This window comes from Cricetulus griseus, chromosome 2 (genome assembly GCF_003668045.3).
Source record: "Cricetulus griseus strain 17A/GY chromosome 2, alternate assembly CriGri-PICRH-1.0, whole genome shotgun sequence".
Taxonomy (NCBI): domain Eukaryota; kingdom Metazoa; phylum Chordata; class Mammalia; order Rodentia; family Cricetidae; genus Cricetulus; species Cricetulus griseus.
This window is the reverse complement of record NC_048595.1, coordinates 443431943-443456563: the sequence shown is the minus strand read 5'-3', so window position 1 is coordinate 443456563 and position 24621 is coordinate 443431943. Positions and strand designations below refer to the sequence as shown.

At 48.8% G+C, this 24621-nt stretch overlaps 1 protein-coding gene across 16 annotated transcripts in view; it reads left to right on the top strand.

Moving 5' to 3' along the window:
* The window catches only part of Hdac4 (histone deacetylase 4), a 255535-nt gene extending 231024 nt beyond the window's left edge, over positions 1-24511 (top strand). For 15 of the 16 annotated variants that reach the window (XM_027397619.2, XM_027397617.1, XM_027397621.2 and 12 more), the window contains 6 exons: positions 182-279; positions 7720-7838; positions 9269-9402; positions 18556-18640; positions 19421-19562; positions 19838-24511. In XM_027397619.2, the coding sequence (XP_027253420.1) occupies positions 182-279; positions 7720-7838; positions 9269-9402; positions 18556-18640; positions 19421-19562; positions 19838-19877 (618 nt within the window). In that variant the 3' untranslated portion in view covers positions 19878-24511. Of the gene's footprint in view, positions 1-181; positions 280-1739; positions 1867-7719; positions 7839-9268; positions 9403-18555; positions 18641-19420; positions 19563-19837 lie in introns of those variants that run through there. The other variant, XM_035441145.1, reaches the window with a different exon arrangement.
* Positions 24512-24621: the final 110 nt, after the last annotated feature.

Sequence of the window (24621 nt, the reverse complement as noted above, 5' to 3'; positions counted from 1 at the left end):
CTGATATCAGTGCCAGGTACTGGAGTGGCCAGCTTCAGTGGTGAGCACACTCATGAATCTACAAGACCTGTGAATATCCCTTTGGGCCTGCCAGCCCAGCACACCCTAGTTCAAGTGTCAGCTGTGTCAGGTATTCATTTCAGAGTATCAGTGACAGCAGTTTCTCTCCTTGTGGCCACAGGTGGGCACAGGGCCAGGCGTGGGTTTCAATGTCAACATGGCTTTCACGGGTGGACTTGAACCCCCCATGGGAGATGCAGAGTACCTGGCAGCCTTCAGGTGAGTACCCATCTGTCCAACCACAGAGATTAGTCCTTCTGAGTCCAATAAGATAGCCAAGCAGGCCGGGAACTCTGGAATTGATCTTTGAACTGCCTCCTTTCTGTTACCAGATCCCTTCTTGGGTAAGCCTGCCTGTTTGGGTCCCAGTAGTAAGATGGGGAGATGGTAGGAGGATGGGGAAAGGCTTCTGCTACACTGGGAAGTTCCATTAATCAGTGGAAACTGAAGGGGTAAATCTCAGAGCTCTCATTTCCTCTTCATTCTTCCACAAATTGTAAAGTGATAGAAAGTGGAAATGAATAAAGGAGAAATACCATCCCCTTTATTTGTATGCGTGTCAGGCAAGAGTCGCCTTGTTATACCACATCCCTTGTGCTGCTGTGGCCACTTAGATTGGCTGCAAGGTGGTTGCTTTTTAAAAGGCATTCACTTTTGTTGTTCACAGCTCTTTTTATTTCTAGGCTGGGCCTGCCACTTTCCTCTTGTTTTACCATGGCCGCTTTCCCCTGCTGCTGTACAGTGGAGGAGGCTCCACTCGAGTAGGTCATAGCCCAAGAGCAGTTCCAGGGTCTGGATGGACCAAGGGACCTTCAGTCACATAGGATTCCTTTTTGTACTGTGGATGAGAGCATCATCAGACCTCCAGGGGTCTTCTCTGCCTCTTTGTGTAATTCTGGGGTCATGCCTTGACCTCTGTACGTAAAGTGCATGTGTACAGGCATAAGCTTTATGTGCATATAGACACGTATGTATGCAGACGTATACATACGTCTGTATGTCCCTGAGGGACACTGTCTGTGTAGGTGTGTGTGGTTGGGTGTGTGCTGCATGCATATATGCCTATAGGGCATAGATTTCTGAAAGTGTGAGCACATCTGTATACATGTATGTAAGAACATATGTCCCTCGGTGAGACATGTCTGTAAAGTTTATATAGACTCGCCATGTGCTCTGTAGCTATGGTATCAAAGACTCCCAACACTTCTTAGCATCTGCCTGCTCATTTTGAAGCAGGTTCCCAGTCCCAGTTGCCATTGAAAAGGTGGTTAGGGTCCAGTATAGTAAAGACCTGGCCCAGTGTGAGTCAACCACGTGCACTCGGAGTCAGTAGTTCCTAGAAATGACCAATTTCATTTGATGAAGTTACAGAGGTCTACCATTCAGCTGTTGGCCGGTTATAGACAGGGATCTCTCAGTACTCAGAAGCTTTGTGCTGACTGCCACCTGCCACTTAACCACTGACCCCTTTGGTTGGTTCCAGTGTCTGCATGCCACTGATCTGTGCCCACCTCACTTACATACTTCTCCCAAACACTAGAAAGTCTATGAAAGCTCAACCTGAAGACCAAGGTGTGTCATGCCCTCTCCACAGCACTGGAAACATGAACTATCAGTGGTGTGAGAAGAAGCCACTGCCCAGTTAGTGGCCTTTATTTCTGAGTGGCTGCTGTTTGCAGGTCAGGGCCTTGAAGGCCTCATGGTGGCTCTCGTACAGAAAGAAGACGGTACTCTCTTGGTGACAGTAATGGATACCCTCCACTCACATCAGTCCTTGCAGCTGGTGACTGGGCCGGCCCCATCCCCCAGGCCTTGCTCTCTGCCTCCTGAATTGTGCTCACTGGGGGCATTTCTTGAGTATGCCTGCAGTTCTGTGATCCTGGGGCCAACTCTGACCCCTGCTGTGCCTGCCCAGGTATCTGCAGTGTCTGACCTGCCTGGCCAGCCTTTGAGGTGAGCCTTCCTTCCTTAGTCACCCTGACATCTGTCCTAATGTCTGGCAAAGTGTATGAATGACAATCCCTTTTTGAGAGTGCCTCAGAAGCTTCAATCACTTCTTTGAAAAGGGAAATTGTTTCAGGTTGGGCTTTTTTTATTATTTTAATGTAAAGTAGCACTTTGAAGTTCACAATTTATGGTTCCCTGGGCATCAGGTGGGGAAAGAAGGGTCAGAGGCTCATTCCCCCTTTCTTCTTCAGTCTCCTCGTTTAGGGCCCCTGGGACAAGGCATGCCTCAGAGGCAGCACCTTGTTCTTGAGAGCCCCCTCCTGCCAGGTCACATTTCCAGGGGATCAAGCCTCTGATGAAGAAAAGATAAGAAAATTGCCCCTAATGAGATCCAGAAGTGACCGGCACTTTCTCCTCAGGCTCAGAGACTTGTAGGAGAAAAAGGAACTATAATTCAAACCAGGCCTCGAGCCAGACACAGCTTTGAAGTTGGCAGAGCTCAGGCGGAGCACCATGGGCTGGGAAGAGAGAGTGAGTGGTACCCTGTCCTTAGTCTCCTGAGCCTGTCCGCAGTGCCTAGCCTCAGCAGTGAAACCGTCATGTAGCATCAGGAAGCCTAGCAGTGTCAGTGGTGCTAGTGTTCTGAGTGATGTCTTTAATTTCTCACTGGCCTCCAACTACAAAGCCTACTGCCTTTCTATGGACAGTGAGCTCACATTCAATTGTACAGCGTGCTGCTGTTGCTGCCTTTTCCAAACAGCTGTTTGGGTGGTGGTGGTAAGACACACATGGTCCCTGTGAGTACATACTTTGGTGATACCTGCTGTAGTCACCACTCTCCTTTGTGAATGGCTTCATGTCTGAGAGACATGCACTTGCTGTGTGGAGATTTGGTTAAGCTCTCAGCTACCTTTTTAAAGGTAGTTGCAGTTCATCATGGCATTCCATAGCTTCCCTAGATACAATTCCAGCACAGACAGTGGTGGTGGGCTTAAGTCAAGAAACAGAAGTGTAAGGCTCCGCATCAGAAGTCCAGTGAGTCAGCAGCCTCCCTTGACCTGCTTGGCTCCCAACCATCAGGGAGCCTCAGATGTCCCAGAGATAAGGCCCAGGCCAAGCCTTGTGGGGAAAAGGGCATCCCCAAGGAAATTGCCTGTCCACATCAATCCTGCTGGGGACTGTTGAGGGTTTCTGCCTGGTGAATAATAAGTGATGCATCTCCTGCAGCCTAAGTTAAAGACCTGGTCCCAGGATGAAGCAGGCAGGGTGTTTGAGTGGACCAGTCCAACGAATGGTGAAGAGGTCTGGAGGGCGGGACTGCCTTGTTAAACAGCAACAAGCCATGGCACTGGGGGGAATAATACTAACAGAAATGTGGGCAGTGTGATCTCCAGCACTTGCTTGTAGGGGGTTGAGCAGCAACAGGCCGGAGTCAGAAGAGCAGGTTTGGATATGTAGCAGAGAAGTCTGGCTGGGACATTGTGAAAAAGTGTCTGAGTTAGGCAGGTGTGGTGCATTAGGACAGTGTTCTAGGTGTGAAAAGTGAGGACCCTACTCCTCTGGTCCCTAAGAGACGAACTGGATTAGGGAGAAAGCCAGAAGAACCTCCCATCCGCCCAAGTCCTTGTCAACTTGAGGGTGCCTCTATACAGAGTCAGGGATGTTTTTTCCTGCTGTAGATAAGTGGGAGGAGGTACTGGAAATTGGGGGGCCTGTGGAGGAAAAGACAAGCTCTTAATTAGAGATTATCAGTATAGGGGAAGTGGGGTTAAGAGCAAATGGAGATGAGGGCAGAAGCAGAGTGTCAAGATGGAGAGTAGACCTTGGTAACTTTGCTATATAATATTAACCCCTGGATGAAAGGACACAGAGCTTAGTGCCCCACCCCTGCCCCGCAGCTGTTGCAGCCACCAGTCTGAATTGAGTTAGAGGAATGGGTCCAGTGACTCCAGATGATACTATGAGGCTCCCTAGGCACAGGAGATGGAAACACCTGCTCTCGTGTGGGAACCTTGCTCTTGAGACACTTACTGCAGTTAGTGTGCATTTCAGAGATGCCCCTGGGTACATTCTGCCTTCTTGTGAGATATGGGGTCTCTGGTTCTGGGCCCCTACATTATGCCTTACAATGTAGCTGGCAATGAACAGTTCCTCTGTGAGATGCAGTGTGAGCCTGCATCCCTGCCTGGTGCACCAGCCCCACTTTTCACCAAGCAAATCACAGTGCAGACAGATGTGGGCACAGTCCTCTGGGCTGTGCATATACGTGAAAGCCCACGTGCCACGGGCTGTGGGGTGCTTGATTTTAAAGCAGGACAACACTAGTAATGAAGGCTGCCTAAACTACAGAAGAGACACACATCACGAAACACACAGCATCACATTGCACACATAGGACCACAGTGGTCACCCTCAGAGAAGCCTGCACCCCTCAGCCTCGGCACCATATTGTACATCTGAGCACTTGAGGGGTCTTCACTCCCTCCTGCACCATGAGCTACGGTCCTATGTCCAGCCTTCTCAGAGGGCTGCCATTTTGATTCATTTGTCCTTCCTCCAAGCAGATGCTAAATTGATCTGTTGTCTTGGGAAGCTTCACCTCCCTGCCCCCAATCTCACTCACATACACAAATACACACAAAACCACAAAAGGCTTTTCTAGTTCAGAAACTAAGTTGATGATTCAAAGTTTATTTGGGGAGGTAAAAAGAAAGCTCAGTCTCCAATTTTCTTTGAATACTAGTTAAATAGGGACACCTTCCTGCAAGGTGGTGGGTACGAGGCACAGCCACATATGCAGCAGGAAGTATCCAGCTGATGCTTAAAGTAAAAATCCATGTCCCAACAAGGCCCAAAGATGTCCATGATGTCACACATGGATGCTGGACACAGCCTCTAACACATGCCTTACATTCGTGGCCATCACCAGTTACCCTGACTTTGGCACATTTTCAAAGTGAACTGAGAAGGCACCAGGCCTGGGACATTCAAAGACTGCATCTGCTGAAACCCGCTGCTGCTGTCCATGGGGCCACTCTGGCTCTCCAGCCCGGGGAGTGGTTTTGGTTTGGTTCTGGACCATAACACACAACAAGTGTAAGCAACAGTACTCGTAGCATGAGCTCCATTTAATAATGTTTTTTAGCAGAACTTTCTCTGGGGCAGGTATTGGATATTAAATAGCTCAGCTATACTTGAGAAACCACCATATGCACTCGCTGCAGTACTTAGCAAATGGCAGTTGGCACAGACGACTATAGTTTTACTTGAAAAAAATACTTGGCTTTTTACTTACTGCACTAAGTGTCTCAAGAGCCAGGTTCCCACACGAGAGCAGGTGTTCCCAGCTCCTGTGCCTAGGGAGCCTCATAGCATCATCTGGAGTCACTGGACCTATCCCTCTAACTCAAAAAAAATAACAATGATGCCAGTGACATAGAAGCCAGAGGACCCAGTGGCATTCTCTTTACCTTGTGATTGACTGGAATATGAACTCCTTGCCCCTGACCACTGTGGCAGGTTTCTAGACAAATGTCAGTGTATTCACTGGGTAGACACACTCAGCTTAAATGATTTGTACCAATGAAATGATAGTCCTGTATGCCTTCCTTACAGCAGGGCACGGTGGCCGCTGTGTAGCCTGAGGCTGAGGTGCTACTCTGAATAACAGGGCATAAGCCTTGCAAATGAGTCCAGGACAGATACCCACAGCCATGGTTCCTGTGTAGAATCCACCAGAGTTTGCATCTTTCCTCATCATCGTGACTGCTGCCTTTACATCACAAGGCATCCGTACCTAGCATTGCCCAAGACCATGCAGCCCCAAGACTAAAAGATGTCCTGCCCAGACTTTTGCAGAGAGTGTGCTGACCCACATCTGTGGTTACCTGGATGTGTGTCCTGCACTCTAGCAATGGTCTGCAGAGCCCCCAAGGTGCAGACAGACCTTGGAAAGCCCCTTCATCCTGAGACAAACAATTCCAGGAGAAATTAGACTGTGTACACCCTCCAGAGCAGCAGAAGCCCAACCCCTCCACAACCGCCCAACTTTGGTTTGGAATACATGTCTGGGCTTCAGTTACCTGAGGTTGAACTTGGTATGTTTTAATAGACCTCTCCATGCTGACCAGAGCAGAGCCAACTGAAGTAGCAGATAAGGCCTCACCAGTCTACTCTGCCGTTCTCTGGCTGAGCTGTCCCTGGGAGCTCTGGTACAGATAGCATGTGTTCTGCCACCCTGAAATCAGGAGAGTAAGCAGCCAGGATTCCACCTAGAATCCCTCCTGTGTTGGTCCCATTAAATTCTTTAGTGTCTTTACACTCATAGTTGATACTTCTGCTGATTGTGATAGGGAATTTACTAGATAGGAGAGGCTGGAGGAGAAAGTGGAGTTGTTGAGCACTGTGTCAGCATTTGAGTGTATGGCAGGAGGAAGGACCATCTCTTCGCACATCTGTCTTTCCCTCCTGTGGGGTTCCTGCAGACAGAGTTTATAAAGGCCCATCATATATGCTAGAAAGGCTGTGAAACACAGTTGTCTACCGGGTGGGGTGGCATCACAAACAGGCAGCCCAGAAAGATGCAAAGGGCCCCAACAGGCTCAGCCCTACCTGTGCAGTCATGTGACCGGATTCCACACTCACCTTCGTCTGCTCCAGGAGCACAGGACACTCCTGCTAGAGCTAGGAAACCACAGCTAGGACTTTTCATGGTCCCTGCTGGCCCCAGAGGGACACTGGAAATTGGTGTTGTCCATTCTAATGAAGTGATCTCTGAGGATGCTTGGAACCTCCTGGGTCAGTTGCAGGTTCGTGGCTCTGCACCATGGCTTGGCATGGCTAATGGGTTTTACATTGAGAGGTAGAGTGGCTTAGCTTTTAAACTACTCAGTAGTGTTAATGTTTTACACAGTTCTCTTAACTGTGATGTTAGTTTCCCTTTTTGCCATTCTAGGAGTCTTGTTTTCTCTTTAATTCACTCTCACACATACACAGATGGTGATTGGTTATGGGCACAGAGCTCCATCGCATCGGGTAGGTAGGAAGACCATGTCATTGCACCCCAGCAGGGCTACAGAAGGTAGCCAGGGCCCCTATCTTCTCAGCGATATGTAGTTCCCAGTCCTCATGCTGGTTAGTGACCATATGTCTTAGTTACTTTCCACTTTGTTGGGACAAAAGAAGCTTAAGGAAAGGAGGGTTTATTTAGGCTCACAGTTCAAGGGTGTCATGGCTGGAAGGCCATAGCATCAGGAGTTTGAAGCAGGGGCTCGAATTGCATTTACAGTCAGAAAGCAAAGAAGGGAACATGCAGGTGTCAACTTCCTTGGCAGTCCAGGCGCCCAGCTCATGAGATGGTGCCAGGTTCATCTAGGATGAGTCTTCCTACCTTAGCCCAGTGGCTGACTTAATCTAGAAAATCCCCTGTGGCATGATGAGTGGATTGTATCTAAGGTGGTTCCAGATACTGTCTGACTGATATCAGTGGTAACTATCACAGTGTGCCTTTCTTAGATGAGAGCCCTGAGAAGTGTGTTCTTGTTGTTGTGGGTAAGGTAGCTGAGCTGGCAAGCCACAGGTTCAGGAGAGGCCAGAAGGCCATTTGCATTGACTTCTTTCCAATTCTGCAGGCGCCACAGGTCTCGAAGAACTATGTATTTGACACTTATCATCTTCCACTGACCCAGTAATGGCTTCTCCTGTCCTTTACAGAACGGTGGTCATGCCAATTGCAAATGAGTTTGCCCCAGATGTGGTACTGGTGTCATCAGGCTTTGATGCTGTGGAGGGCCATCCCACACCTCTTGGAGGGTACAATCTCTCTGCCAAATGTAAGTTACTGGAGTTTACCTTCTCTATGTCTATTTATCCCATGACTGGTTGTGTTCTGTGTGAGGCAGTAGGAAGGACATCACCTTCATTTCTTACTCAGAATGAAACTGTGCTGACAGCCATCAGCAAGCCCTGAGCAGCAGGAGGCTAAGAGTTAAAAGCCCTAGACTCTACTCTGGGGACAGAAACTCAAGGGGGCATCTAGTTCACAAGGGCATGCATGCACTAGGTTCTGTCAGCTGGACTGTGGACACTTGGCGAGCATTTAGTCTTCTCCAAGTATGAGAGGGTGCAGCTCCAGCCCTACATAGCCAACATGTGCTTGGTGCTGAGTTTTTTACTCTGCTAGAGGAGGAGGAACCAAGAAAGAGAACCTGTAGCATATAATTGCTGCACTTGTCCATGGAAGAACTTGCTGGCACTGTCTGTGACCCCTGCTGCTGTGCTGCTCTGCTGCAGCACATGGAAAAGATATGGAAGGCCTCTGGGTCACACAATGGCCTGGCAGTTTCTCACCCAGCCATGGTGCCCAGAGGCAACAAAGAGTCTAGGATCCTGAAGCTTAGTACCTTATTCAGTCAAGGCCCTGGCATCCTGGATCTGCTATCTCTGCCTGCCCATCAGCACATCTAATCAAGGAGGACAGTCTGTTTCTCACCTTCACCAAGGAGGGTGTGGACTCAGCAAGGGAGTAATCAGCTAGAGGTGGCCTTTGGGGAGTCAGTGCACTACTAGGGGACCTCTTGGAGCCCACTGCCCTACTGTGGGGTCCAGATAGGGAGCAAAAAGCACCCACCATACTTCATAGTCAGCACATTTTATACCCTCCAGCCCCAAAGCCAGTGTCGGTGTTTCCATCAAACACACCTGTGTTTACCATCCATTTTCTGCCTACTAGCACTTCACAACTAGCGGGGGTACAGCCTAGTGTGAACCTGAATCTGCTGTCATGAGTAGGCTGGTCAAGGCCACTGGCTTACTAGGGCTTTCCTAGTGCCTAGCCAATAGCAGCCTGCCTGGGGCATGGTACCTCTAAGCACTAAGTGACATGCAAGGTGGGGGCTTTGAACAGAAAGAAGACTCTGTGACTCTAGATGGAAGTAGATTCCCAGACATGGATGTGGAAAGGTCCTGTCACCACACACAGCATTGACATGGGCATGCTTCTTTCTACTTCTGAGCTCATCAGATGCCCAGAAAAGCAGATGGGACAAAGCCTTTGGATGGGGCTTGGCTGCATTACAAAGGTACAGCACTAAAACCAAAATTCACACTCAGTTGGATGAAGATGAAATCCAAAAGCCAAACTAATGTATGTGCTAATTTGGCCTCAGTTACTCAAGATAACATCTCATCCCCTGCTGTTTATAGGAGGGTGCTGTGTGGAGTTTCTGAAATGCTCCACTCACATATCCCTCTGCCTTTGCAGGTTTTGGGTACTTGACGAAGCAGCTGATGGGCTTAGCTGGTGGCCGGATTGTGCTGGCTCTTGAGGGAGGCCATGACCTGACGGCTATCTGTGACGCTTCTGAAGCATGTGTTTCTGCTCTGCTGGGAAATGAGGTATGGAGTCATCAAGTCCCTGCAGAATGTGCCACACCACAGGCAAAAGGCTGCTGCCACAAGCTCAGATAGTGGAAGGCATCGGTGTCTGACCTGGGTGGGCAGCTCACCTGGTGTTGGGCTGCAGCTGTTCCCCACCCCATGTAGTGGAACTAGTATGACTTTGGCTAAAAGATGAACAGAACAAACACAGAGCTGGCCCAAGACTCTGAGAGGTGCTTGCTGCAGCGTGCTTTCCCTTCCTGTGCCAGTCATGTCCTGGGTAATGTGGTGGCCATGCTTCATCTTACTCTTCTGGTCTCCAGTATGGACAAGATTTCTCTGGCAGCTTGTCCATGGGCTTGGGTGGTGTCTTAGTTAGGATTTCTTTTGCTGCAACAAAACACCATGACCAAAGAGCAAGCTCGGGAGAATGGGGTTTATTTAGCTTATACTTCCAGATAATAGTCAATCCTTGGAAGAATCAGGACAGGAACTCAAGCAGGGCTGGAACCTGGAGGTGATCCAGAGGCCAGGGAGGGGTGCTGCTTAGTGGCTTGCTCAGCCTGCTTTCTTATAGAACCCAGGACCATCAGCCCAGGGATGGTACCACCCACATGGGCTGGGCCCTCCCCCATTGATCACTAATTGAGAAAATGCCTTACAGCTGCATCTCATGGACGTCTTTCCTCAACTGAGGCTCCTTCCTCTCTGATGACTCTAACTTGTGTCAAGTTGACACACAGAACCAGCCAGGCCAGGTGGTATCAGCATGCTCAAGCTGAATTATTAGCTCAGGATTGGGCCAGGACCTCTTAGCAACCAGTTGCCTTCTCCATTCAGGAGTGTGATGCTCAGGTCAGGGCTCTGCACAGCCCCACTGGTATTGCAGGACAAAGTCAGGGATATTGGCTTGCACAGCTGTCTTCAAGGGCCTGGTCAAATAAAGCTTTTGAGGGAAAACCACTATGTGGGTTTTCTTCTACTATGCCTGAGGAGGGTCCCTTGTTGACATTCCCTGCCATGGTCCTGAGTTCCAAAGCCCTGACAAAGGATTTGCATATACACCTGACATAGGTCTCTGCTAATTCTAAACCTCACAGAGAACCAGAGCAGAGCTTGGACCAGACAGTCTTACAGTAAGTAGCCTTCAGGGTATTGGGTCCTAGGTAACTCTAGAAGGCAGAGCAGGGCCATGTCCTGTGGTGTGATCCAAAGGTGTGAAGCCAGAGCAGGGAAAAGGAGCAGAAGGAAACCAGGCCCTTTTGGATGTGGTTGTATTAGAGCTTCCAAATAAAACTCAGCTGGAAACTGTACATACGCAGCTAGAGCCCAGAAGAGGAGCTGGCTGCAAACCTGTTGTGGTTGACCAGTAGGGTGTGGCAGGGAGCCTGAGTCAGGATTCCTAGAAAGAATGGATGAGCCTCCCCTCCTGAGGAAGGAACAATGCTCACAGTTGACAGGTGACCCAGTTCACTGAGCATCAGCTGAGGCATGACCTCACAGGAGAAATGTGTGGATTCCAGGGTCTGGGAGAGGATGTAAGGGAGTCTTCCCAGCTTTACTTTGATGAGAGAGAGCAGACAATGACATCTGTTTAATGGAGGACTTCAGAGGTAAAAAGAAGACTCATCCGCTGCCAGCCCATGAAAAGCAAATGACATATGATCTGCTCTGATTGGCCTTAGGTGCCTGCAAGAATCTCTTCCTGAATTCCAGCTTAGAAAACACAGCTGGCCAGGCCTTGCCCTCACCATAAAAATGAGATGCCAGGTAGGCCCACACTAGAAACAGATATAATCAGGACTACTTTTTGAACCTCATTCCAAGTCAGCCATTGGCAAGGCTGTACTCTGCCGCGAATGGATGAATAAGTGTGTAGTGGCATTGCCAGTGACGGGGTACCCTGCAGAACCAGCTCCAAGTAGCTTTCATTATAGGCTGTTGAAACCTACTGGAAATGTGGCATTCAGCCCACTTGGTTGTCAGGCAGGCCCACCCTAGGTGCTGAGTTAGAAACTACAACACACTCTGCATCCTTCTGCCTAGCTTTGTTTCTCGTAGAGTTTTGTGCACACACACACACACACACACACACACACACACACACACACACACACACACACACACACACGTGTCTGTGCTGCACTGACTTTGTGATTTCTACATATTGTCTCATTATATAATGTTGGGGGCAAGGTATTTTTTCACTGATAGATTTCAGATTTCCAGAAAGTAATTGGCACTTTCTAGATTGCTCAATAAGTAGCTTTAAATACAGGAATAACCATCCTGCTTTTGCTCCTGTGGCTCTGGAGTACTGTATGGGAGTACTCCATAGTACCTCCAGTATTACTTTCTGTTCAGGGTTGCTTTAACTGCTCGGTGCCTGTGTTTCCAGCTCAATTTCCTGATTGTGTAAAGATTGTGTCATTGGAATTTAGATAGGGACTGCATTAAGTCTATAGATGGCTTTCAATAATATGGCCATTTTCCCAATACTAATTTTCCCAGTCCGTGAATGTGGGAGGTCTGTCCATCTATGTTTTTCCTTTAGTGTTATATACTTTTCGTTATAGAAGTATCTCACATCTTAAGTTTATCTTTGTTTTTATTTTTGAACAGGCTTATGAATAGAATTGGGTTTTTCTCAGCAAATTTGTTAATGTATATTTAAAAGTATTGACTTTGTGTTGATTTTTGTTTCCTGTTTTGCTAACAGTGTTTTTCAGATCGAAGAATTTTTTGGTGCAGTCTTTAGAATTTTTTAAGTATAGAATAGTATTGTATGCACAGGGATAATTTGACTTATTCCTTTACTATTTGCATCTTCTCTGTTTCTTTCTCTTTTCTTGTTGCTCTGGCTGAGATTCCAAACACTGATGTGAATGAGTGGTGGTGCCTGTTGTGTATGGGTTTTGTTGTGTTGACATTGTCAGCCTACTGTTCCAGCTTCTTCTGCACTTCTATTAGGATGTGATGTTGAATTTTTCCACATCTATTGAAATGATTGTGCGATTTCTCTCAGTTCTGTTGCTATGGTACATCACACTTAACAGTTTACTTACACTGAGCCATCCTTAGTTGCCTGAAGTGGATCTCACTTGGTTATGGGTGACCTTTAAATGCACTGTTGAACTGAGTTTGTACTACCCCCCCACACACACACACACAGTACTTTGCATTCATGTTTGTTCATCAAGGAGATAAGTGTTGCCTGCAGTGTTACCCAGTTTTGGTATGAAGACAATACAGTGCTGGCACAAACAGACGTGTACGACCATGGAGTGGAATGAACAGGCCTCACACATTTTTTGTTTGTGTGAAATCCAGAAGCAATAAGAACAGGCTATGACAGGGAAACTGTTAGGGAAGAAGAAGGGGGCCCTGTGGGATGGAGGGGGCAAGTATGGGTGACAGGGGGAAATGTGACTCTACTTTAAACCTTAGATACCAGATGACGTCCACGATTGATAAGCACTTGTGAACAAAAGAACAGAGCCCCAGTTAGGACAGGGCTGGCATTTTGAGATGTGTGGAAATGCTCTCCCTGTGCCCCCACCTTCCCATCACTAGAGCAAAGCCCTCATTCATGAAGTGATCTACGTGTGGCATTACCAAAACACCCTTACACATAGTTGTCTTCACAGACTCACCCCAGCCTGGAGTGCAGACTCATCATACCATCCAAAGTGTCCAAATGCAGTTTGATCCTTCCTCTCTTCTATAGGGGGACACATAGAAGCTTCGTCACTGAGGATCAGCCCCCTGTGTCCTGTGTTCTTTCTCTTGGGGACATAGAGCATCTCACTGCTGAAAGGCCACCATATTCATCCATTCCAGATTTCATGTCAGCTTTCATAGGGAGATATTTTCCAGAAAAAGCAAAGAAAAAGAAGTTTAGAAAGATTTCAGAGCAGCTGGCACAGGCAGAGAGCAGGCATATGGCCAGCTCGGATGGCAGTTGGCCCCCTGTGCATTCTTTATGGACTCCTGCTGCGAGGGAGCCCTGGAATCCCAGGATGCTCTGCTCAGCCACTGCACTGAGGCAAGTCCACGACACTGGTGAAGAAGCAATGCTGGCACAGTGACTAAAGATGAAGAGTTGTGGCTGGGGACTTTGGGTGTCACTGAAGCTGTTAGCATGGTGAGCATGCTGCACACAACTGAGCATGTGGCCTAAGGTGCCCTAGATATGCATATTAAACTTAATTTAATCTAGAGGTAGTCTGGTACAAGGGAGGCCTAAGAGAGCTGAGGAACCAGGGTTCTGTAAAAACCTCTACAGCCTTCTTCTGGTGAACCTCGTGAGCATGCACTGCTGCTCCAAAGCAGTAATAAATGTGTGTTCAGGGTATTGTCTGAAGAGATGATACTGCATCTGTGCTGCAACCATGACCCCGTATTTGAGGATCTCTGTTCTGTCCCTGCTTTCCATCCACAAGGGGGCCTAGGCCCTATTTTAGTTAGGGTTTTATTGCTAGGAAGAGACACCACAACCTCAGCAACTCTTATAAAGGAAAGCATTTACTTGGAGTGGCTTACATTTTCAGAGGTTTAGTCTGTTGTCATCATGGTGCAACATGGTGGCCTGCAGGCAGACATGGTGCTGGAGAAATAGCCGAGTGTCCTGCTTCTTGACTTGTAGGCAGCATGAAATGTTCTGAGACACTGAGGGTGGCTTGAGCATAAGTAAGACCTCAAAGCCCACCTCCACAGTGACACACTTCCTCCATCAAGGCCACACCTACTCCAAGAAAGCCACACCTCTTAGGAGTGCCACTCCCTTTGGGGACTGGTTTCTTTCAAACCACCACAGGCCCCCTGCAACCAGACATCAGTCCCTGTTGGGAACATTGCCATCTGCTGGTGGGGGCACAGACTTAAACTCAGGTCTTCACGCTTATACACGCTGTCTATTGAATCATCTCCTCAGTCCTTTCAGATGTGCGTGTGTCTGCCTGCCTGCCTATCCTATGGCACATATGGAGGTAAAAGGACAGCTTTGAGGAACTAGTCCTGTTTCATCAAGGGGTTCTGGGGACTGAACTCAGGTTGTCAGACTTATAGCAAGCACCTTTACCCACAGAGCTGTCTTACCAACAACCCTCAGTTACTAGTTTCTCTGACTGACTCTCCATCTCATGAATTAGTGTGCTTAGATCTCAAGGCATGAGAGCATGAGCACTGATGGCCTCTGTTGCCAGCTCAATAACAGGTGATTGTCATACAGAAAGGAGATGGGACTGGCAGGGGTGGCTGGACGGTCGACTACTGTGGTCAGTCAGCACAGATGTTCCGCGTGCTTCTGGAATCACATGTACCCCCCACATGAGCTTGCCCATCTCTTAGTCACTCCTGCTTCCTGGGCTGGTTTATCTGCTGTATCTTAGAAATGCCTGTTGCTATCTCCCACCATGGTGGATTTTTCTTTGTGTCTCTTCTCATCTTAAGACTGTTTTGAGTACCAAGCCATCCTGTTTGTTTTTGTTGTTGCTGTTTTGGTTTGGTTTGGTTTTTGTTGGGTTTTTTGGGGGAGGGGGAGGCGGTGAATTGAAGCTCTGTCATTGCCATGCAGCCTTCTTTCCATTCAGTCACAGTCGGCCCTCAGGTCTCTGTGCTAAACATCTAGATGCCACTCAGCCTTCTTTCAACCCTTGTTTTTGTATCTGGCTTTCAGCTGTCCTCCTAGATTCCATGTGTGTCTTTTGCTAAACAGCCCCAAGCTGGTCTCTGTACCGGCCATCTACTGTATGTGGGACCTTGTTCACTTCCAGCCCTTCTGATCACTTCTCCAGACTCATTCTGTCTGGCTTGTCCTGTAGCTCCCAACTTTCCTTTCTTACCACCTCTTAATATGATCTGATTGAGGGTTCCCTAAACTCCCTGTGTTCCCAGTGCCCAGTTGAAAGATGTGCAGCAGGCTTCCTCACTGTGGGCCAGCACCCTCAGCAGGGTCAGGAGGTGCCGTTATCCCTGGTGAGCCAAGGCTGGGACCACAGTGGTCTCGCTAGGATCTCCAAGGTGAACATATGATCCCTGTATATTTAAGAAACTGTTGTTCATTGGAAATTCTAACTTAACTAGGTCTTGCATGTTTTTCTGCCAAACTGGCAGCCTAGTCCCAGCCCCTCCCAGGCTACACGTCTTTCTCTCACTTAATTTCACTGACTGCACATTTTTGTTGCTGTCATGTGTCACCCACATTGGTTGTGGGCTGCATTGCACTCAGACGGTTTCTTCCCCCATTATTCCTCGTTTCCTGCCTTCCTGTGTCTAAGGGATACCCTGTGGGTTTTCTCTAGGAAAAGGACCAGGGTAAACAACATCCCACTTTGTTTGGGGAGGTGCCTTTGTTCCACCTTGATCTCAATGACACCTCTCTAGGCATATGATGCAGGGCAGCCAGTGAGACCTCTTAGCACATAGAGACAGCAAGCCACTGCCCTTTGCTTCCCTTGCTTTTGGAGAGCTGTGCATGCCCCCACCATACTGACCGTGGAGAGGACCTGCTTTCCCTAGCAACTTGAAGGATCTGAGTCTGCCTTTGATGTTCTTCGGGTTGTTTCCAGCGTACCTATAGGTTTCCGGTTTTGCTGTCCCTGCAGGGCTCTTCCCTGCCTGAGCCTGGGATTTCCCAGCTCTGGAGAGTCCCGTGGTCATTAGTTGTGGGATATTTAATCACACTGTGACACTCTGAAACTGTTAGTAAAGTTAACCTTGAATCATGGGGCAAGCCAGCAACTAGCTGACTAGAATTAGCCTAGAGAAGCCAGGAATTTGGATAGAGAAGATGAAAAGGAAGGAAAGGGCGGGACTAGAATTTGGTGCTTCTTTTTGGTTTTGGGACAAGTGAAGAGATGCATCTCCAGCCGAAGCCAAGGTCATCTGGTTACTTGTCAGCTACTCTGATCTAGCAGTTTTCACCCTCACATCTGACTTCTGAGTCTTTGTTGGTCAGTAGAACGATAGAGACTTAGTTTAAACCTACATATTGTATCCTTGGCAGAGCGAAGGCCACAGGCCTGGAAGGCCCTCCAGGCCACAGCCAACAGAAAACTATCAGTCATTTCCTTCCTCCAATATCCATTCCATGGGAGCTGGGCCTCCCTCCTGAACACGGTCTGGCTTGTGCTCTTTGTTGTCATCCCTTGAGCTATAGCATCATCGGTGTTTGGACTTCCCAGCCTACCTCCTTACATTCTGGTTGTTGCTGCTACACTCAGGTCTAGAGCTCTGGCTAGCTCCCCAGTCTACCAGGTCAGGTTCAGGGACCTCTTCCTTTCATCATTGAAAACACATTGAACAGGTGTAACTGCAGTCTCTGATAATCCAGATGGACTTTTTATTTGGGAGGGGGTGTGTGTCAATGACAGTGCCTAAATTCCCTCAGCACCAATCAGAAACTCCTCTACTGCCAGCCTCCCCACTGCATGAGACCTTGTCATAACCTGGCTCTCCTCTGGCTGTCCACAGAACTCCAGGTGTGTCTGGATATCACCAGCACTACACAGGGCCCTTCCTCTGTCCTACCCAGGATCTAGTGTCGTGTTTGGTCCTTCTGCACCCCTTGGTCTCCTCTCCCTATCCCACCTCCCATTGTTTTTCATGGCGCTGATGACTGCGGGAAGTTCTGGTCTAGATTTTCCAGGAACGTCTCTCAGTTTGTTGGTCAGTGTGAGCATGAAATGTCCCTTACGAACTAGTGTATTTGACACTGTTGGGGATGTTGCATAACCTTTTGGCTGTAGGGCCCTAGGGGCATGGCTTGAGGGTCACAGTCAATTCTGTTCTCACTGTGCTCCTTTGTGTGAGAGCCTGTGTGGCTCCTCTTGTGGTTGCACCTCCCTCCGGCCTTTACTGAGCCCTCAAGCTCTGAGCCAAACAAATCCTTCCTGCTATCACAGCAGTGTGGAAGATAAGTGTGAGGTTTTGCTCAGGGGGGATGTCAGTGGCCTGACCATTGTCAGCACCGCACCTTGGACTGCACAGTGCTGTATTCACCTCAGTTATCTCAACTCCACTTGGAAGTCACCTCTTTACGCCTGCACCAGACAGGTGGAGAACCATTAAGTCCTATGTTCTGGAATTATTAGCAGTTCTAGCAGGAATATGTCTTCCCACACATACACTTGCTTGCTTCTGTGTTTATGCTCAGGTTATAGTTTGGGTGCTAAGTCCATACTGTGTTACCTTAGTGCTCAGCCTGCCCCAATTGTGGCCAGGTTGACCTCTGTGTTCTCTGGTGTCCCTGTGGCTTGTCCTCAAGCAGCTCCTAATTCTGACTTCACAGGGTGCTGCGAGCTTCTCCAGTCTTTTCCTGCCCAGCCTTGCCTCAGCCATTGTCTCTTTTGTTGGTGAATGACTTAAGGGTGCCATGTTGGCTCCACTTGCCCCAGGCTCCTGCTGGCTGAGTTGAATGATGTCTTCAGTTAGAAGGTCATGCTTCCTGGGATGTAATTGGCAGCACTCACATGCAGCCAGATTGGGGATGGATGTCACACAGAGGGCTGCAGTGACTTTGGCCTGATGCCCTGGATCATGAAGCCCAGCAACTATACATGGCAGCTGTCTAGTCAGGTTGAGGCCAGGCAAACTCAGGGTGACTTTGTTGTGTGGCTTCCACCCAGAGCTGAGGTAAGACCAGCTTCCCTTTAGGACTGGCTCTAGCTCTTCCCCTGGTCTGGGTCTGTCTGCATAGCTGTTGTTGCAGATGTTCATTCTGCCCTGGGGCCCTGCTGCTTGCTTTATGCCTTGTTAGATGTTTCATCTGCCAGAGACCCACTCACTTCCCTCCATGCGCCCCCATCCTCCACATGTGTGAGAAAAGCAAGATCAGACATCTTGGGCATTACAGAGCCAGGCCATAGAAATGTAGCTTCAGAAACTAACCATTCTTTCTCTGCTTTTAGTGGTACACAACAATGACACCAAGCTGACATCCGCTATGTAGCCTCCTCGTGGGCCTGACCTCCTAGTAACCCATGAATACAGCCCAGTGTACCCTAAAGAGGAAAACAAATACCGAGTCATGTTGGCTTTTTAGAGTTACTTTGTCTTCCCTACAAATTACTGTATTTTAGGGAGCCAAGTGCTGTCTCTGGACACCCATTACACATACATATACTATACGCTGTCCATTGCCATCATAATATATCTGTGTCTCTCTTACAGCTTGAGCCTCTGCCAGAAAAGGTTCTGCAGCAGAGACCCAATGCCAATGCTGTCCACTCCATGGAGAAAGTGATGGACATCCACAGTAAGTGGCTGGCCAAGTTATCACGGGGACCCAGGGCAGGAACACAAGGCCTCTCCTTCCCTGGCATTTGATTACCAGAAACAGTTCCTGCTCTACTGGGGTCCAAAAGAATCTGGCACCAATGGTCTCAGGTTACTTAGTTCAGATGCCCAGAACCAGGGTGTCTTGGACTATAAGTCTGTGTCCTGGACCAGAGGTACCCAGAACAGGATAGAACCCCATCTCCCATTCAAGCAGCAAGTCTCAGGTCTAGGCAGCACCCTGTCCCAGGTACTCCGTGCCTGGGCTGTCTGATATGCCTTATTACGTAGATGATGCACACCTGAAGGCTTCTCCTAGCTCTCCTTTGGGCTGTTTATTTCTGGCCTTAAAGCTATTCCCACTGATGTCCCTGAGTCTCAAAAGCTGCTCAGGCAGGACTCCCAGTGCTGGTCTGGGTGTGGCGTATCCCCAGCATCTACAAGGCTCCAGGTAGGAAATCCAAGGCTAGGTGTCATCGAGTGTGGGGGTTCACAGCATGTGACTGCTCCCAGAATTTCTGGTTGCCCTCAGCAAGGCACGGTCCATGAATGTGGAGAACCAGGCCCCACAACACTCCCAACCCCATGTCCAGTGGCCTGTGCTACAGATAAGTGTTTGTGAGTTTGTCACCAGGCAGCGCTCTTCAGAGAGGTGCTTTTCAGGCACAAGTGAAAGTCTTCACAGGGCACCAGTGACCTGTGAGCCAAGCCAGCAACCTGCAGAGGTGGGAAAGTCACTGAGTTTTCTCCCTTCCCTCAGGCAAGTACTGGCGCTGCCTTCAGCGTTTGTCCTCCACTGTGGGGCACTCTCTGATTGAAGCCCAGAAGTGTGAGAATGAAGAAGCTGAGACAGTCACCGCCATGGCCTCACTGTCTGTAGGCGTCAAGCCTGCTGAGAAGAGGTAAGCCTCTGCCCATATCCTCCCTAAGCCTACTGGGAACACCTGTGTGTGCGACCTGACAGAATCTTACTGTGTGCACCCAGCCCTGTGCCAGGCTAGCCCTGAGTGGACAGGACATGCCCACTGACTCTACAAACTAAAACTGTCCACCAGGGAAGAACTTGAGCCTTGATGGGGCAGGGAGCTCAACAACTCTGTGGGAAAGGGAGCCTGATTGCACAGGGCCTCACCTTACCCACCATGCACACTTCCCGGCCCCTTTCTCTCCTCCACAGATCGGAGGAAGAGCCTATGGAGGAGGAACCACCACTGTAGCCCCGAAGCTGCTGTTCTCTCCTTTGTTTGTCTGTCTTGAAGCTCAGCCAAGAAACTTTCCCGTGTCACTCTTGTGTCCTGCCTCGGTGCTCTCTCTGAGTGCAAAGGGACACCAGGCGTGCAGCAGCAACGGGAGGCCTTTCTGCCACCCTGGACCACAGGTCTGGAGATGCACACGAACACCAGGTGTGGCAGATCACATGGAACACAGGACAGCGCGCAACACACAGGCACACAGACACGCGGAAGCCAAGCACACGCTGGTGGTTCCCCTGGGGACGCCCGAGAAAGAAGAGGCCTGTGGCAACTTGGGCAGAGTTGCTGAACCGAGTTGACAATGAGGATAATGAAAATCAAAGATCTAATAATACAGAAAAAAACTTGATTAAAACTGGTGCTTAACATTTGATTCTTACCCACAATCCCACAGTCTCTGTGTAAACCACTCAACTCATCTTGTAGCTTTTTTTTTTTTTTAAACAGAGAGTTTTCTATGGCTCTGGCCTGCCTTGTGAACCTTAGTGGGGTGCTGTGGGGGTTCACAGCTTAGTGAGGGACAGAGTTGGAAGAAACTTTAAAGGAAAAAAAAAAAAAAAAAAACTGGACAGAACAGAAATGTGAGCCTGGGAGTCAGCTGGAGCTTCCTGAAGCCATCGGAAGATGCGAGTTTGTGCCTTTTTTTATTGCTCTGATGGATTTTTTTTGTGGCTGGGTTTTCTGAAGTCTGAGGAACAATGCCTTAAGAAAAAAAAAATAATAACCACCAAGAATTGGTGTGACAGTGTCCTGTGGCTGGCTGAGCTGGTGACACTGGCCTGGCATTACAAGAGTAGGTGCCAGCCACTGTCCCCAGGGGGCCGCAGTACAGCCAGCCTTGCTTGGTTTGATCGCTGTTTAAGGAAGATGAGGTAGTTCCAAAAGCAGCGAACGCCGCCGCCGCCGCCGGCAGTTTTGAAGTCCAACACGTTTTCAACGGATCCAAAGTGTTCTTTTCTCTTCCGTCACGTAGCAGTCGAGCACCTCCATCGGGTTGGGAAGCATGTCGTAGGCACACTGCAGTGTTACGATCGGAATGCTTTTCAGTAAAAGCAGGTAGCATGAAGTATTGCTTAAATTTTAGGTATAAATAAATATATATATGTATAATATATATTCCACTGTATTCCAAGCTAAGAAACTTGATTCTTATGAGATCTTGATAAAATATTTATAATGCATTTATAGACAAAGTATATATAAATATATATAATAAATACAGACCGCAGAGGTCCTGGCAGGTGAAAGACATGTGTGTTAGCTCTGAGGTGCTGAGGGCTGGGGTCTGGATTGAAGCCCAAGGAATTTTGAGCTCCAGATTGGCCAGCTTCCAGATCGCCAACATGTTCACCCCTGGGCAACTTCCCTACCAGTTTGTACTTTAATTTTAATTATTTTCTAACAAAGCCTCTGCCCTCTCCAAGCCTCCATGCACATATGTACCCGATGAGTTTTTATAGCAAAGGATATAAATTTGCTGTTGATTTTTGTATGAATTTTTCACAAAAGATCCTGAAGAAAACATTGTTTTGTGGATTTTACATTTTTTTTTCCCTCACCGTTCAGCAGTTTTCTGAAGGTGGTAATGTCTAAAACTTTTTCTTTCTAAATTCTTACTTGTACATTTTTTTATAGCTCTGAAGGTTGTTTTTATGGTTTGGTTTTATTTCTTTTTATACAGCAGGCAGAGCTCTGCTGTGTGCAGGACCACTGCGGTCATGCTTGGTTTTAGAGAGAACCTCTCGGGACTGGATAGCAGGTCTGCGTGGTGCCCTTGCGTTGTCTTTTTCAAGTTCCACCCAGGAGCTGCACAGCCAGGGCCTTCTGTCCTGCAACACTGGTAGTATTACAAGGGCAGGCTAGCCACGTGAGTCATGAGGGCCGTCTGCATTAATGATGTGGACTTGTAACCACTCCATCAGGATAGAACTCCAACTCTAGTTTCCCAAAGACCTTGGAAGCATGTCCACAGCGCCTGGCTCAGAGCCCGCCCGGCCCTGCACCTTCAGGGGTTTCCACTGCAGCCTCATAGCCTGGGCTCTGGCTGGAGCCACAGCCCTGGGTTTGTAGCCTGTGGCTGCTGAACCAAGACCCTTGTCACTTGAGCCTGTAGGAGCACAGGGTCCTGAGGGACAGTCCGTCTTTGTCTTTGCTCTTTTTGTTGTTGTTTTTCTATGACAACTGACTCTCTTTTTACTGCTAACTTCTTTTCTAGCACTTAAAGCCACCAATTTCATTCCAAAGTATGTGGAGTTCAGACTGGCAAGGGGAAGTTGAGGTACTCAGAAGGAACACCCAGCTAAGTTTCTGAGTTAGGTGGCATTCACAGGGTGATGGAAACTGGGTCAGGCTTTTGACAGACAGGCTGAGCACACAATCTTGGACTTTTGGTCGCTGTGCTTCTGTGAGTCAGTGCTAAGCTTAGACAGTGGGTAGAACACAGGGTAGAGAGGTCCTGTGACATGCCTGGCAACCTTCCTCCCCATGGCTACTGTGGCCCTTTGTAAAAGGAGCCAACCTAAAGGAGCCCATGTAGCCCCTCCCCTGCTTGTGGCACTGCATGGTGGCAGAGGCCAGCTAGCTGCTCTTCTGGCCGCCTTGGCCCATTTTCTGCACACCCTGCCACCTGCCCTCTTTGTGCCAGCCACGGCTCGTGGGGAGGTACACATCATCTTGCTTTTTCAGGTGATGGGTAATAGGCTACCCAGTGGCCAGGGTATTGTGAGAGGGACTCATTTTGGTCCCATCACATCACCCTTTGATTTGGGGGCCTGGCTAGGGAGCCAGCTCACTCCAGCTTCCCTGTGAGCTGAAAGCATTACCTACCATATAGCCTTTTCTTCCCTTTGAAGACACACGTGGCCCTTCCCCACAGTTACCACCCAGGGCAGAGGGAGGGCAGAAGGTCGGCCTTGACCTCCAGGGCAGGACCACAGCACTCCCCTGCCTGGACCTTGAACCTTCCACCTTCTCCCTTCCTTTGCAAAGGCCTTGGTGGGTGCTGGCAAGGGAGCCGGGAGCAAGCACTTTACATCCCTTTAAGGGAAGCCCCAAGACACCATGTCCTTAGGATGCTGGTGTTCACTCACCCTTGGGTCTTCCAGCTGCACCCTGAGAGCCCGTGCCCCACCAGCAGGCGGCTATTCCCAAGGCCACACCCACAGGGGCATCCCGGGGCTCTGGCTTCCGAGGGCCGCTTTATCAAAGTGTTTCAGTTTTTCTTTACTTTCAAATCTGTCCCCAAGAGGAAGGACCATTTTGCAATGGTCTTGGCAGCACTGGTGATGGACTTGGTTGTGTTTCTTTCCGTCAGAACATTCCTTCTTCACTGGTCACAGCCACGTGCTCATTCCATCCTTCTTTTTGTAGACTTTGGGCCCATGTATTTTATGGGCATTGATACATATATAAATATATAGATATAAATATATAAATATATTTTTTTAAGTTTCCTACATCTGGAGGTTGCATGGACGTACGCGGCATGTCTTTATATTGTATACAGATTTTGCACGCCAAACTCGGCAGCTTTGGGGAAGGAGAAACAATGCCTTTCTTTCCCCTCACATGATGTTTGCAGATGCAGAAATTTTTTTCTGTGAAACACAACAAAACCTTGAAGGAGAGGAGGGGGGAGTTTGAGTCTTATTGAACTTATTCTTAAGAAATTGTACTTTTTAATGTAAGAAAAATAAAAGGACTACTTACACGTCTCATTAAGAAGTTGACCTAGCACCTTTGACAAACCGATAGAGAGTTGATTGTATCCATGTGCAAGCTCCATATTCAGACCCTACTGCCTGTCTCTCAAGCTGGTTGAGAGGATTTTGTTTTGTTTTGTTTCCTTTTCTCTCCCTGCACAGGGCCAGGTGCACCCTGCCTGCTGTCACCGGCCCCTGGTTGAGAACCTGGGGTTCGGATGAGTTCCCGTCTCAGCATAACTGTGTTGACGGGTTCGTTCCTTCTGGAAGACACGGGGCTGGGGTTCCACATTGAGCAGTCCAGGTCTTTGTGAGCCCTGGATCTAAGCGATACTTGGCACTGGAGGAAATCGTTTCTCCCTCTCACGGGTCCGGGCATACTCTGCACCCGGCCTTGATGGCCTTATTGGCCTCACATTGATCAAAGTCTCCTATGGAAAGAAAAAAATGCAGACAGGCCCTGTTCTGGGGGTGTGCACTCCCCTGAGGAGGCACCATTTTTCCAATCTGTAAGAATGTTAACCATGCTGTTTCTATGTATGCACAGGAGGCTGACCTCACTCAGCAAGAGCTCACTACAGAAGTGTGGTCGAAGCCATTAAAGCGCTGCGCCATGATGCTGTGTGGGCTCCGCAGCCACGACCACCTTCACTCTGTAACAGCCTGTTTTCTCTTTGGTTGTCTGGACCTCCCCTCGGCGGCGCTTTCTCCTCTTGGCGGGGTTGGAGGTCATGTTTGGTTTTCTCATTCTTGTTTCATTTTGTGTGGTGGGTTTCACTGACCGGAGGTGTCCTCTGATGGTCACCTCTTTCCACCTCCCGGGTCCAGTGTTTGTACCACATCACACACTTGTCACTCTTGTGGTGTAAATAAAGACTGCGTTTAATTGCCCTCCCATCTCTGCTCTCTGCTTGTGCTCTCTCCTTCAGCATGTATGTGCCTGGGACCCTGGGGACTGACACCTGCGCCCAGGGGAATCATGGGGACCCATTACTTGGACTTCTGTC